The sequence below is a fragment of the Scylla paramamosain genome, chromosome 18 (genome assembly GCF_035594125.1).
Source record: "Scylla paramamosain isolate STU-SP2022 chromosome 18, ASM3559412v1, whole genome shotgun sequence".
Classification (NCBI taxonomy): Eukaryota; Metazoa; Arthropoda; class Malacostraca; order Decapoda; family Portunidae; genus Scylla; species Scylla paramamosain.
This window is the reverse complement of record NC_087168.1, coordinates 7,571,975-7,584,374: the sequence shown is the minus strand read 5'-3', so window position 1 is coordinate 7,584,374 and position 12,400 is coordinate 7,571,975. Positions and strand designations below refer to the sequence as shown.

The 12,400-nt window shown below is 36.1% G+C and overlaps 2 protein-coding genes across 6 annotated transcripts in view; one reads left to right on the top strand and one right to left on the bottom strand.

The window, feature by feature from the left end:
* The window catches only part of LOC135109067 (protein misato homolog 1-like), a 132,378-nt gene extending 125,012 nt beyond the window's left edge, over positions 1-7,366 (top strand). For all 4 annotated transcript variants that reach the window (XM_064020092.1, XM_064020095.1, XM_064020093.1 and 1 more), the window contains one exon: positions 7,060-7,366. In XM_064020092.1, the coding sequence (XP_063876162.1) occupies positions 7,060-7,259 (200 nt within the window). In that variant the 3' untranslated portion in view covers positions 7,260-7,366. The remainder of the gene's footprint in view (positions 1-7,059) is intronic.
* LOC135109068 (NFU1 iron-sulfur cluster scaffold homolog, mitochondrial-like) overlaps positions 6,502-12,400 on the bottom strand; it is a 118,550-nt gene continuing 112,651 nt past the window's right edge. For both annotated transcript variants that reach the window (XM_064020100.1, XM_064020101.1), the window contains one exon: positions 6,502-7,137. The gene's annotated coding sequence lies outside the window, so the exon portion shown is untranslated. The remainder of the gene's footprint in view (positions 7,138-12,400) is intronic.

Here is a 12,400-nt window from a genome sequence, read left to right as displayed (position 1 = left end):
TCATTTCTTGCCTTCTTGAAATCTTCCCATTTCTCACTTCTTTTTTCTCCATCTGTTCCATGCTGCTTCTTTTTCTTTTCTTGCTGTTATACATCTTGTATAGAACCAGTCTTTTTTTCCTTTTTCCTTTGTTTTGATATTCAGTACATATCTACTGACCCCTTCATTATAAATTTCCATGAATATGTCCCACTTTTCCTGCGTACTGCTAGCCATGAACAGTTGTTTCCATTTAGCCTCTGCAAAATATTCCCTCAACCTGATAAAATCTGCTTTCCTGTAATTATATCTCCCATTCTTGTAAATTTCATTCCTATTTTCTAGTGGACCACTGCCTATACTGAATTCAGTTAACAGATGGTCACTTTTACCTAGTGGGCACTGGTAATTTATTCCTTCGATGATGTCCATTTCCTTTGTAAACACCAAGTCTAGTCTTGATGCCTCTTCATTACCCCCAAATCTTGTATTTTCTCCAATCCATTGGGTCATAGTATTTGTCATTATTAAATTTAGAAACATATATCCCCATGACTCTTCTCCCCTGTCTGTGGTCCACTCTTCCCAGCATACCTCCTTGCAATTAAAGTCACCAATAAGTGTTATATTGTTACTCTCTGCCAGTATTCTCTCCAAACAGTTACTATTATCTCTTAACAATAATTTATAATCCTCTTGTGTCCATGCATTCATCTTTGGGGGTACATAAGCCACTGCAAAATCTCTTCTTCCTTCACCTTTCCTTTTTGTTTGAATTCTAATTACTTATGCCATTCCTTCTCCTATTTCAATCTCTTCCACTGTTATACTCTTCTTTGTAAGTAACATGACTCCTTCCCCTTTCTTATTATTTCTATGTTTTATCCACACATTATAATTACTATTACCAATTCTTATATTTTCTGTTGTCTCATTTAGTTTAACTTCAGGAACACCCATGATGTCGGGCTGCTTATCTTAATATAATTAATCAATTCTCACAATGTTGATATTAAACCATTTATATTTGTATATGCCACTGTCCACTTTATATTTTTCTGTACATTATTATTATTATTATTATTATTATTATTTATTTATTTATTTATTTTTTGTTAGATACCACTTTCTGAGCCTCTTGTCTTTTACCTTCCAATAGAACTTTTTTTCCTCTTCCTCTGTTCTTTTCTTGTTTTTTGCCTTTTGCTTCTTTTATTAGATTGCTTACCTTGAGTCTCTCCTCATTTATGTCCCTCTTTATCCAAACTTTACTGTATTGTTCTGTCTTGTCCAGTTTCCACGCATTCAATATCACTTCCATGGCTGTTGTTTGTGCCCTAAATTTTACTTTCAGTGGTTGCTCTCCTCCTTCTGTATACTTCCCCAGTCTATGTATTTCCTCAATTTCACTTATCCAGTCCTCACCTTCTCTCTGTATATTTCTTACAACGTCCTCTGCTACCTTTTTTTGTTCTTTTTCCCTCTTGTATCTTACTGGCTCTGTTTCCTCCTTTAATCCATATATAACTGTACATTTCTTTTTGTCCACATTGTCCCTTACCATCGATTCCTTCTGTTTGATCACTTTCACAATTTCCTTACTTAAATATGTTTTTTCCTTCTTTTGTGCTTCTATGATTTCTGTAAAGTTAACTTTTTCTTCCTCTTTTTCCTTCTTCCAGATTTGATGTTCACATTTCATCCCTATCACTTCATTTTCCTGTTTTTTTTTTTTTTTTTTTTTTTTACAATATTGTTTTCCTTCAATTTTGTTTTTAGATCAGCGCATAGTGTTTTCAATTCTTTGTTTTCCTGTTCCAGGTCATGTTTTTTTTTTCTATTTTTTTCACTCTTTCAATGAGGTCTCTGATCATCCCTTCCATCACAGACACTTTCCTTCCTTGCATTTTATCATGTAGTTCTTTATCTTCCTCAAATCTTGGAAATGGTGATCCCATTGGCAACACTCCGCTCCCTCCTATGGCGTCTGCCTTGCTGGAGCTTTTACTCATTTTGTTACATCTGTATTACTTAAATTTTCCCTTATTTTTTTTTTTTTTTAATTTCTGGAGACAGGACAATGCTACTTGAGCACAACTCTTACCTGGGAACACATTCTAGGCTCCTAGTGGTGGCCGTGGTCAAACAAAATCTTTCTCTGCTGGAGCTTGGATCGCTGCTTGTTTACTCGACGACGACGTGTGTGTGTGTGTGTGTGTGTATGTGTTCGAAATCCGAGATGTTCGAAAACTGAAGTGGTTTTCCCCATGGGAATCTATGTAGAATAGATTAATCCGTTCTCAGACACCCGTCCACCATGTCAACGGGTAATGACCAGTGCTCCCACTGCTAAGGTGGCTGCTCCACAACATCTCCAGCTTAGAAATTTTTAATCCAGAAAGGATGAATTGAATGAACTTAGTGAAAAAGAACTCATCAAAAGTTATTGTTTAGACCATGCAGGCATTCTCCTAGTCACAGATCAAGTGAGGGAAGCCTTACAAAGTGACAGAGAGGAGCAACCCACTCACCTCCAAAATGAAGGTGATCATGGCACTTAGACATGCTGCTGGGAGGAGCTACTGGGAAAATGCAGTTGTGAAGTAGTGATGGTGTTGTGGGTCATAGTGAGAGCCACAGAGGCTGAGGATTACTCCTGAGCACCTAATCTTTTTGTTTACATCAAGGTTTTCCAATGGGATTACATTAAACTTATTTTAAAGATTGAATTACTGTTTTATCCTCTGTGTCTCTCCTCCAAATATATAATAATGAAGGAAGTATTTATAGAACCTATGAATTAGTAATAAATGGCAGCTTTTGCTGTATCTCAAAATTAAGCAACTGTTTGAAAATTGAATTATGGTATGGCAACTGAAGCAATTATGAGTTAAAATTTTTGTTTGAAAACTGAGTTGTTCGAAAAGGGAGACATTTGGTAACCAAGGTTCCAATATATATATATATATATATATATATATATATATATATATATATATATATATATATATATATATATATATATATATATATATATATATATATATATATATATATAGTCATCCCTTGTTATTATGGTTTCAGTACCCACAGTTTCACTTTTACATGGATTGCTGTCAACAACAAATTCAAATAACAGAGGTGATGAGAGGTAAACTATTAGTGTTTAGCATTTTTTTTTTTTTTTTTTCATAGATAAAAAAGAAAAAAAAAAACTTTTTAGCCTTGTTTTGTATTTTGGGGCATATAACACACATTTTTATCCATTAAAAAATGTTATTTTATATTTTATTGTATTCATTTTACTTATCTTTTTGTCTTGCCCAATACTGATTGTAAACTTACCTTTATGATCCTTCATAGTCAAATAGCTGTATTTTTTTTTTTTTTAGGAGGGGGCACTGGCCAAGGGCAACAAAACTGGAAAAAAAAAAAAAAACCCCCGAAGTGCTGGTCCCCGAACAGAGACGAAAGCATTAGCCAGAAATTACAGGATAATTGTCTTGAAACCTTCCTCTTGAAAGAGTTCATGTCATAGCAAAGCAGAAATACAGAGGCAGGCAGTGAGTTCCCAAGTTTATTAGAGAAAGGGAAGAATGATTGAGAATACTGGTTAACTTTTGCATTAGAGAGGTGGACAGAATAGGAGTAAGAGAAAGAGAAAATTCTTCTGTAGCAAGGCCGTGGGAGAAGGGGGGCATGCAGTTGGCAAGATTAGAAGAGCAGTAGGCATGAAAATAGCAGTAGAAGATAGCAAGAGATGCAACATTGTGATGATGAGAAAGAGGTTGAAAACAGTCAGTTAGAGGAGAGGAGCTGTTAAGATGAAAAGCTTTTGATTCCACCCTGTCTAAAAGAGCGGTGTGAGTTGAACCCTCCCTTATATGTGAAGCATACTCCATACGTGGGTGGATAAGGCCCCTGTATAGAGTTAGCAGCTGGAGGGATGAGAAAAACTGGCAAAGATGACTCAGAATGCCTAACTTCATAGAAGCTGTTTTAACTAGAGATGAGATATGAAGTTTCCAGTTTAGATTATAAGCAAAGGACAGACTGAGGATGTTCAGTCTAGAAGATGGGGACATTTGAGTGCCACCAAAGAAGAGATAATTATCTGGAAGGTTGTGTCGAGTTGATAGATGGAGAAATTGAGTTTTTGAGGCGTTGAACAATACTTAACTTGCTCTGCCCCAATCAGAAATTTTAGAAAGATCCTAAGTCAGGTTTTCTGTGGGTTTGCTGCATGAACTGTTTACTTCCTGAAGGGTTGAACATCTTCGAAAAGACATGGAAAAGTGCAGGGTGGTATCATCAGCATAGGAGTGGATAGGACAAGAAGTTTGGTTAAGATCATTGATGAATAATAGGAAGAAAGTGGGTGACAGGACAGAACCCTAAGGAACACACCACTGTTGATAGATTTAGAACAGTGGCTGTCTACCACAGCAGCAATAGAATGGTCAAAAAGGAAATGAGGTGAAGTTACAGAGTGGAGGATAGGAGCTGTAGAAGGATAGTTTTGGAAATCAAAGTTTTGTCCCAGACTTTATCAAAAGCTTTTGATATGTCTAAGGCAACAGCAAAAGTTTCACTAAAATCTCTAAAACAGGATGACCAAGATTCACTAAGGAAAGCCTGATCGCCAGTAGAGTGGCCTTGATAGAATCCATACTGGCAATCAGGTAGAAGGTTTTGAAGTGATAGGTGTTCAAGAATTTTCCTGTTACTTATACATAATGTGTTGCCATAGTATACAACGTGAACAATTAACCACCATAAAAAAATAAAAATAAAGTCAGTTCAGGATTGTTCATATTTTGTTATAGAACTTCTTTGCCAAACCAGCCCAACTGCCACTTGCATTTTTTTATATGATGTGGGTATGCTGTTGCTAATCCACGCAGTTTAAGCTACACTGAGAAAAAAAAAAATAAATAAATAAAATAATATATATATATATATATTGGAAAAAAAAATTATCTACATAAGCTGTTTTGCTTAAGGTTAGTCCACACTGGAGAAATTCTGGCAAAATGTCATTGGAATCATCAGCATTAGTCTCCAAGATGGAGCTCTCTACTAAGAATTTGCAACCACCTGTGTGTTGATTTCTTGGCACTGGAAGGTTACTTGCTGGGTGGAAAAAAAGCCACTTCCTGGGCTTTTTTAACCTAGCCTCAACCTTAAATCATGAAACGATAAGCAAGGTAATATTAAAGGCAAGCTTCACTGAACTCATTGTGGCAGATTCAGCAGAGGAACACACAGGTGGTGAATTGCTGGACCAATCTGCTGATCTTCCTCTTCTTGTGATTGCAACTTGCTGACCTTGAGATAAAATACTGACATGTTGGTGGTTGAGATTTTGTGGAATATTCTGCCAAGTTTCCTGTGAAATGTTGCTGACTTTGAATCTCAGTACAAAATTCTCAAGAAGCTGTTTCATGGGACCACACCTTTATTTTCTCAAGTTTGGCAAGTTGTGGTCACAAAAAGAGGAAGGCGGTCAACTGATTGCTCCAGTAGTTCGCCATCTGTTTGTGTTCCTCTGCTGAGTTGGTTTAGGACATGGGTAGCAGCAGGCGGGAGAAAGTCAGAATTGTGGGACACCAAGCCACCATATGTTCTAGGAGTTTAAGCTGTTTGTAGTATATGTAGAGTGTGTCCAGGAGTGCCAGTGAAAGATGTAAGAAGCTTTCCATATATTAAATTAAACTATGGTGGTACAAGGACTGCACAGCTTAGCATGTGCAGCTCCAAGGCTGGCCTGGCCAAGACTAGCCTCTCAGGCAAGGCACGGAAAACGGTAGTGTGGGGCAGCATACAAAACTGGAAATAATAGTCAAAATGTATATACAGAGAAAAAAGAGTAAGCAGAGGCAGATGTAATATGTAGTATGTACTACATAATGCATAGACAGGGAGACATTTTATGGTGGTAGTAAGAGGTTGAGATGTTCAGCCATCATTTTCTCAAAACATGGAGTGTTCTGTATTTTTCTGCTTATTTTTGCTTTTATTCCTTAATCATAAGGCAGCAAGATGAAATAAGGAAGCCAATGGCCTTAAAAGCAAAGAACAAAATAATTTCCTTAGCAGGAAAATAGGAAAATGTGTGTTTAATACTGTGTGGGAATGTGGTAATGGCAACAGTAAGAGCATCAGCTATATTTTACTGTGAGTTATGGGTTGCACTTAAATGCTTATCTTTTATTTTAACTCTTACCCATTGATTGAGAAAGGAGCTCTCTTAAATGTGAAATAAGGAGTAATTTTGAGGTGAGAAAGTGAAATATTTGTAGATGACCTAAGTGTTTAATTGGGTGAGGGAGTATGGTGGTATGATGCTTAAATGGTTAGTCACCATTTTTTTTAAAGATAGGTTCAGTGTCACACTTATCTACATGTATTGCCTCTAACTTTTATTGATGAACTGGCAAAGTAGATTGACAAGCATTTATCTCTGAAGTGGTGAGAGATATTTTGAAGTGGATTAGATTAAAAAGGGCAAAATAAAAGTAGAACTGTTTTCCTTTTATTTCATTTTTTTTTTTTTTAATAACAGGTTATAATGGATAACAAATTTAGTGTTGCCTATGAGGATGGAACAGTTAATCCCTGAATTCATGTTCAAATGAAATTTTTAGAATGATGAAATTTAGAATTATGTAGATGGATAAAATGTATTATCTTGTCTTAATTTTCCACCAATAAGAATGACTCTTTCCTAAGCTATTTAAAATAAGGAGCTTTAAGTATACTTCAGTTGTCACTAAAATTAATGAATGCTATAATGAATGAGTTCGTGAATCCAAATTTCTTTTTGATAGTGACTACTATATATGAATGATATATTTCTGACTTAGAATAGTCTACATATAAAACTTTGTTCTGTACAGATATCCTTTAATGAAATTAATTCAAGGAGTCATTAATGTGATTTTTTTTCCAGGTCTTCATTGAATACCAATTATATATTTCTATTATGTATTTACAGATAGCTTTGAGTTATAACAAGTTAGACTTTTTAGTATATTTACAAGTATCTCTGACTAATATATATATACATACACTTTGCAGATGTGAAGAGTACACCCTGCTTAGCTGGTCTGCATCAGAGCAGAGGGTTGGGTATCTTACTCCAACAGTTGTATACATCTGCAAAAAAGTTTGATGTAATGAAAGTACCATCCTTGTTAGAAGAAGGTGTAGATAAGGAGAGCTGGGGTGTGTTAACTGAAGATTTACAAGAAATTGCAAGCAATTACTGTAGCAAGTGAAAAATATGGTCTCTTATGATGACTTGTTATGAATAAATTACTGATTTTAATAAACCAAAATTATACTGGTTTTTATGTAAGTTTGCATAATAAACCAACCTCACAGAGTTTCTTTATGGCAGCCAGTTGGGGAGGGAAGAGTGACCATGATGGACATTTAAGGGGGCCATTGTAGGAAGGGAAAGGTGAGCTCGGAAAAGTCACTTTGAGAAAAATCTGGAGTATAGCTACACTATCTGGTAAGACACTGATGACATCATGTAGCTATATTCATGATATTTATTGAGCTATGGTCTAAAATATGACTCCTACTCTATTATATTTTCTTGTCATGTGATAGTATTCACATATTGGTCTTTTTCTGTTGCAAAAAAACTGCATAAACTTTGATGAAATGCTTCAAAATATAGTTCTACTCAGTAACTTAGAGTCCCATTGGTAGAAGAATGGAAGTGTATACAGCATCTTGTCCACATTCTCCCTCCACTACTTTACATGCTAGCATATGACAATCATACTGAGGGCACCACAATACCTGAATTATCAAGATGAAAGAGAAAACTTTTCTTGCAAGAGATGTGTCATGAAAACGTGGGGCAGAAGAAATTAATGACGTGACATCAAGCATGCCAAATCTCCTGCCAGACCTCACACCTGTGCTGTGCACTGACATACCATTACTCTGTGAATCAGTTTTGCCTGTTCCTTTTACTTCTCAGGAGCATGATTCATCAAGAACTGACATACAAGCATCGTTATTAACCCTTTCACTGCAACACAGAACAATGAAGTAATGCATGAAATTTTTACCAGCCTCTACAAGAAGTAATAGATTTTGCAACTTCTGTCCAGTTCAAAAATTAGAGGAAGCTATAGAGCAAGCAAAGACATCTCAGAGTGATTAGTAATTAGGGAAAGATGTACCAAATAGCAAGGGAAGCCCAAAAATCAACCAAATATAAAAAATAAGTTAAGCACATTGAAAAATACAACAGGCTTCTGGCAACATTCTTGCAAAATCTTAGGGTGATATGAGTGCATTTAAAGGGATTTAAAGGTCCAGATGTAAACAAACCATGCCTACCATGTCCTTTTAAAAGTTAGTGAGTGTGAACACTTTCTGCTTTGTAATTTCATTGCTATTTATCATATTTTAATGTTATTTTTTTTTGTTGGCATCATCTGGCATTTCTCTTGCTCTGAAGGGAAGAAGCATTCTAGGGATGGGAAATAAGATCGGTAAGGCTAGTGTGTTTCAGGCAAACTGAGTGGGAAATTTGTTTTTGAGCATGTGTTTAGTCACATGTGTGTGATATTGTGCTGTTCCTTTGTCTGTCATCATGTGAAGACCCAAGAAGTATGTAACACATTGGCATGAGGTTGGGAATGCAGGTGGAGGATGAAACAGAAAAAAGGAAGAGCCAAGCACCTGTACCACCCACGGGCACAGCCAGTCCACCATCTCATGACACACCAGCCAACCTACACTGACTGCTAAGAATATTTTTTTTGTATGATGAGAAGAAATGAAGTGAGAACTCAGTGATAGTAAATGCTGTTTCCGTGAAGAAATGGACGTGGAAGAGGTAGTAAGAAAAATGTGTCCCACCTGTACCTCACCAGCTGTTACAGTAAAATCTATTCATCGTCAGATAGACATATTTATGCTGGTGCAATGTGATTGTGGTGCAGTAATTCACAACACAATGAGGAACAGTAAAGTGCAGAACAAAAATTACTATCCACTATGAATAATGTTTGTGTACGGGTTGATGTTGCTTGGTGTGGGATTCTATCGTGTTAGCAAACTAACTTCCTTGAGCATGAAAAGCATCAGCATTGCTATGTACCTAAGATATTCAAAATATGTTACTGAAACAGCTGTTGAACATGCCAAACATTGCCTAATGAAGTGTTTCATTAGGCAGAGTTGTGAGTGAGGGCAAACCGAGTCATGACGTGATGGACATATTGGCTCCTTCTAATCGCGTTTTCTCAGATGCAAGATTTTTACCCTTCATTGAATACATCTCATTGGTTTTTCATGCTTTTTACTTCATTCTTTTTTTTTTATCTTCTATAAATTTTATCTTCAATTTTTGGATTTGGTTGATTGTTTATATTTCTTTAAAGTGCACTTGCAGATTTTCTGAGGTGAGTTGAAAAGTTAGTCATTTTCATTTTTTCTCTATGAAATAACACATTAAAGAATAAAAGCAAAAAATAAAATCCACTCTTGAATGATCAATTTCATCAATGACAACTATAAAATTAACATACGTTGTCAAATTATTTACTAATAAATGATCAAGATCGGATATAAAATTTAACTTTTTTCTCAACAATATTATTTTTTTTCCTTTCATTCTTCTCCATATATCATCTTGAAGCTTTCTGCATATGTAATTAGGTATCATAGCTACTTCTTGGTAAAATTTCATGTAATTTGAAGCAGTATTTAATTTTCCACCAAAAATGTGTTGACCTCCCCTTTAAAAAAAAAGTGCAGTGAAAATTAAATAGTTGTTATAAACTGAAAAAACCTTGTATCTTTCATATGGTAAGATAATATTTTGTTGTCTAATTGTATACAAATACACTGTGTTCAAAGAGTAACTTAAAAGAAAGACAGCACAGGTACAACTGTGTGTGTACAATATAAATAAATGGATATCAATCTAAAACCAAAAGAAACCCAATCTAAAAAGATCATAAAAGAGCCTAGAACAATAAAGCTTGTAAAACAAATTGCCAGTAATCAGCATCATAGTGGTCACTGATATCTGCCATCCAGATACATAATGATTAAAAAACTATATTTTATAAAAGGAAGAATCCCTGTACCTGTCTCTTGTAATTATAGGAATTGACAGAGTTGTGACACAAATTCAGCCCCTCTCACAGCTGCCTTTATCTTGGAGACCTTCCCTAAGTTACCACCTATGTAACTTAGTATGGGGCCCAGTCATGGGTTATGGGGTCCTTCTGGTCTCTTGCACCCTTTAAACAGACTGTCATAACAATAACACCAGGTTCTGCTCCTCTTCTTAGTTGCCACTACCTGGGTCGGCCTCCCTACACTGCCTCCTACACAATATGGCGTGAAGCCTTCATTTACCTCCACAGGATCCTTCTGGCTTCCTGTGGTGAATTACACAAATTAAGTCATCAGCCTATTTCACCTCCTACAGGCAAGGGAGCACCACAACTGCCAAATCACTCCAACAGTTGGAAAATAATCAATAGCCACATTATACCACGATGGCAGAGCTATGACAAATGACCAATACACACAAGGATTATAATATTCTATGAACTAACAAACAACAAATGAATCCACCCAGGTCCACAGAATATTGTCTCCTGCTATACAATACTATATTCAACTTCCTAGAAGACCGACCCTGTCACCTAAGGAACACCAAGGCCCAGAGAAGTAGTATGCTTTACTGCACAGTGGTGTAACGGTGGTCTTCTGGGCCCAGAATCCTTAGGAAAAAAAAAAAAAAAAACACTGGAGCCCAGTAACATTTAACAATACAACAAATATTACAAATACAAGACCAAGAAGCCCACAGACAAAAGAGAAAGGTCAGCTGACCGCCCCAATATGCCAACACTCGATTCAGAGTTGAGGAGTCAATGTGTCATATATCTAGTAATTTATGAGGCCCAACAATCACAGGCAGGCTTCTGTAGGCTCCTATATTGTACCTATCACAGCAGGGGCATATTGCTTTAACTAGACAAATAATATCACATGAAACTAAAAGCCCTTCTCTGAACTTAAATTCATGGTTAGTCTCCTTGTCTTGCACTGCCTCCACATGCACGTCTGCTACACTGGGTTTCTGAATGCTGACTGACTAAAACAAAGGAGGCATTGTCACTTTTCCCGCCCTGTGGGCCTCTCACAAGGCAGGAGGAGGAAGTCACATGACAAAGAAGGGGAGGGTGGGGTGGGGAATGGAGCTGTGGCACACCACCCACTCACTTGCTCTCACTAAAACTAACTTAGCTCCACACAGACTGGTATTTTTCAGAAATTCTAGTGAACAAACTACTGGGGCTGGTTGCAATCTGATTATTTGGTAAGTAAAATGAACTCTTCAGTTAAATAATATATAGGGACTCAGTATGAAAGAACAATGGGAAATAAGAATTAAATGAGGAAGTAGGGTGACTACGTGCTAGGGAAGTCTGTGGTAAACTCAGGGGAGCGAGCGGCCAGGCATTCATCCGGCATCTAGTGTCTGCATCGTTCATTCCCAGTAACTTTCCTTCTCTCCCTCTTATCTTCTCTGCACTACTCATCATCTTTCCTCCCACTTCTCTTCTTTCTATCTTGCTGTTTGCAACAACAGCCTCCTACCTGACCTGACAAATTTATAACTTTGCATGGAGGGGATGATTTGTATAATTAATTCATCCGCTTGCTTCAATACAAGTTTTATACATTTCCTTAAGTGACATACACTGAACACCAGTTTTACTTGCTGACTTAATTTTGTTAAGCTTATATCTATTCTTTATCAAACAACCATACCAAATAATGATGGAGAAACTATTAAGAGTTTTTATCACGAATTCATAAAAATGTGTGGTGAATGATTTATTCACACACAAATTTCTTAGTACATGAAGAAAATGCGAACCTTGATTACATTTCTCGTAGACCAGTTGATTATTCTCAGAAACTCTCAGCTTAATACCCATATATATATATATATACTTGTACTTACTCTATCAACAAATTCTGATGCTATTTGAACTTTATCAGGTACATATATATTTACAGAACAAAAGTTAAGTTATTTCATTAGTTCCCTTCACATTTAAATTAAGATAATTGCGGCATCCAGAGGTAAAGGGGCAACATCACCAAAACCTAGTTTTGAGTAAATTGTATCGAAAGTTTAGCTATGTGCACTGCACTTTTTCTCAACTTAACAAATTACTGTTTGTATTAATTTTAATTGTATGACCTAGCTGTATAATATATATATTTTTTTTTCATTGAAAATAAATGTTATTGCTAAATTTTCATACCTCAATTTGGATATTGGTTATGCTAATTGGAATATCTATATATAGTATACAGTGAAACCTCAGTTACAACAGAATGCCAACATTTTTTAACA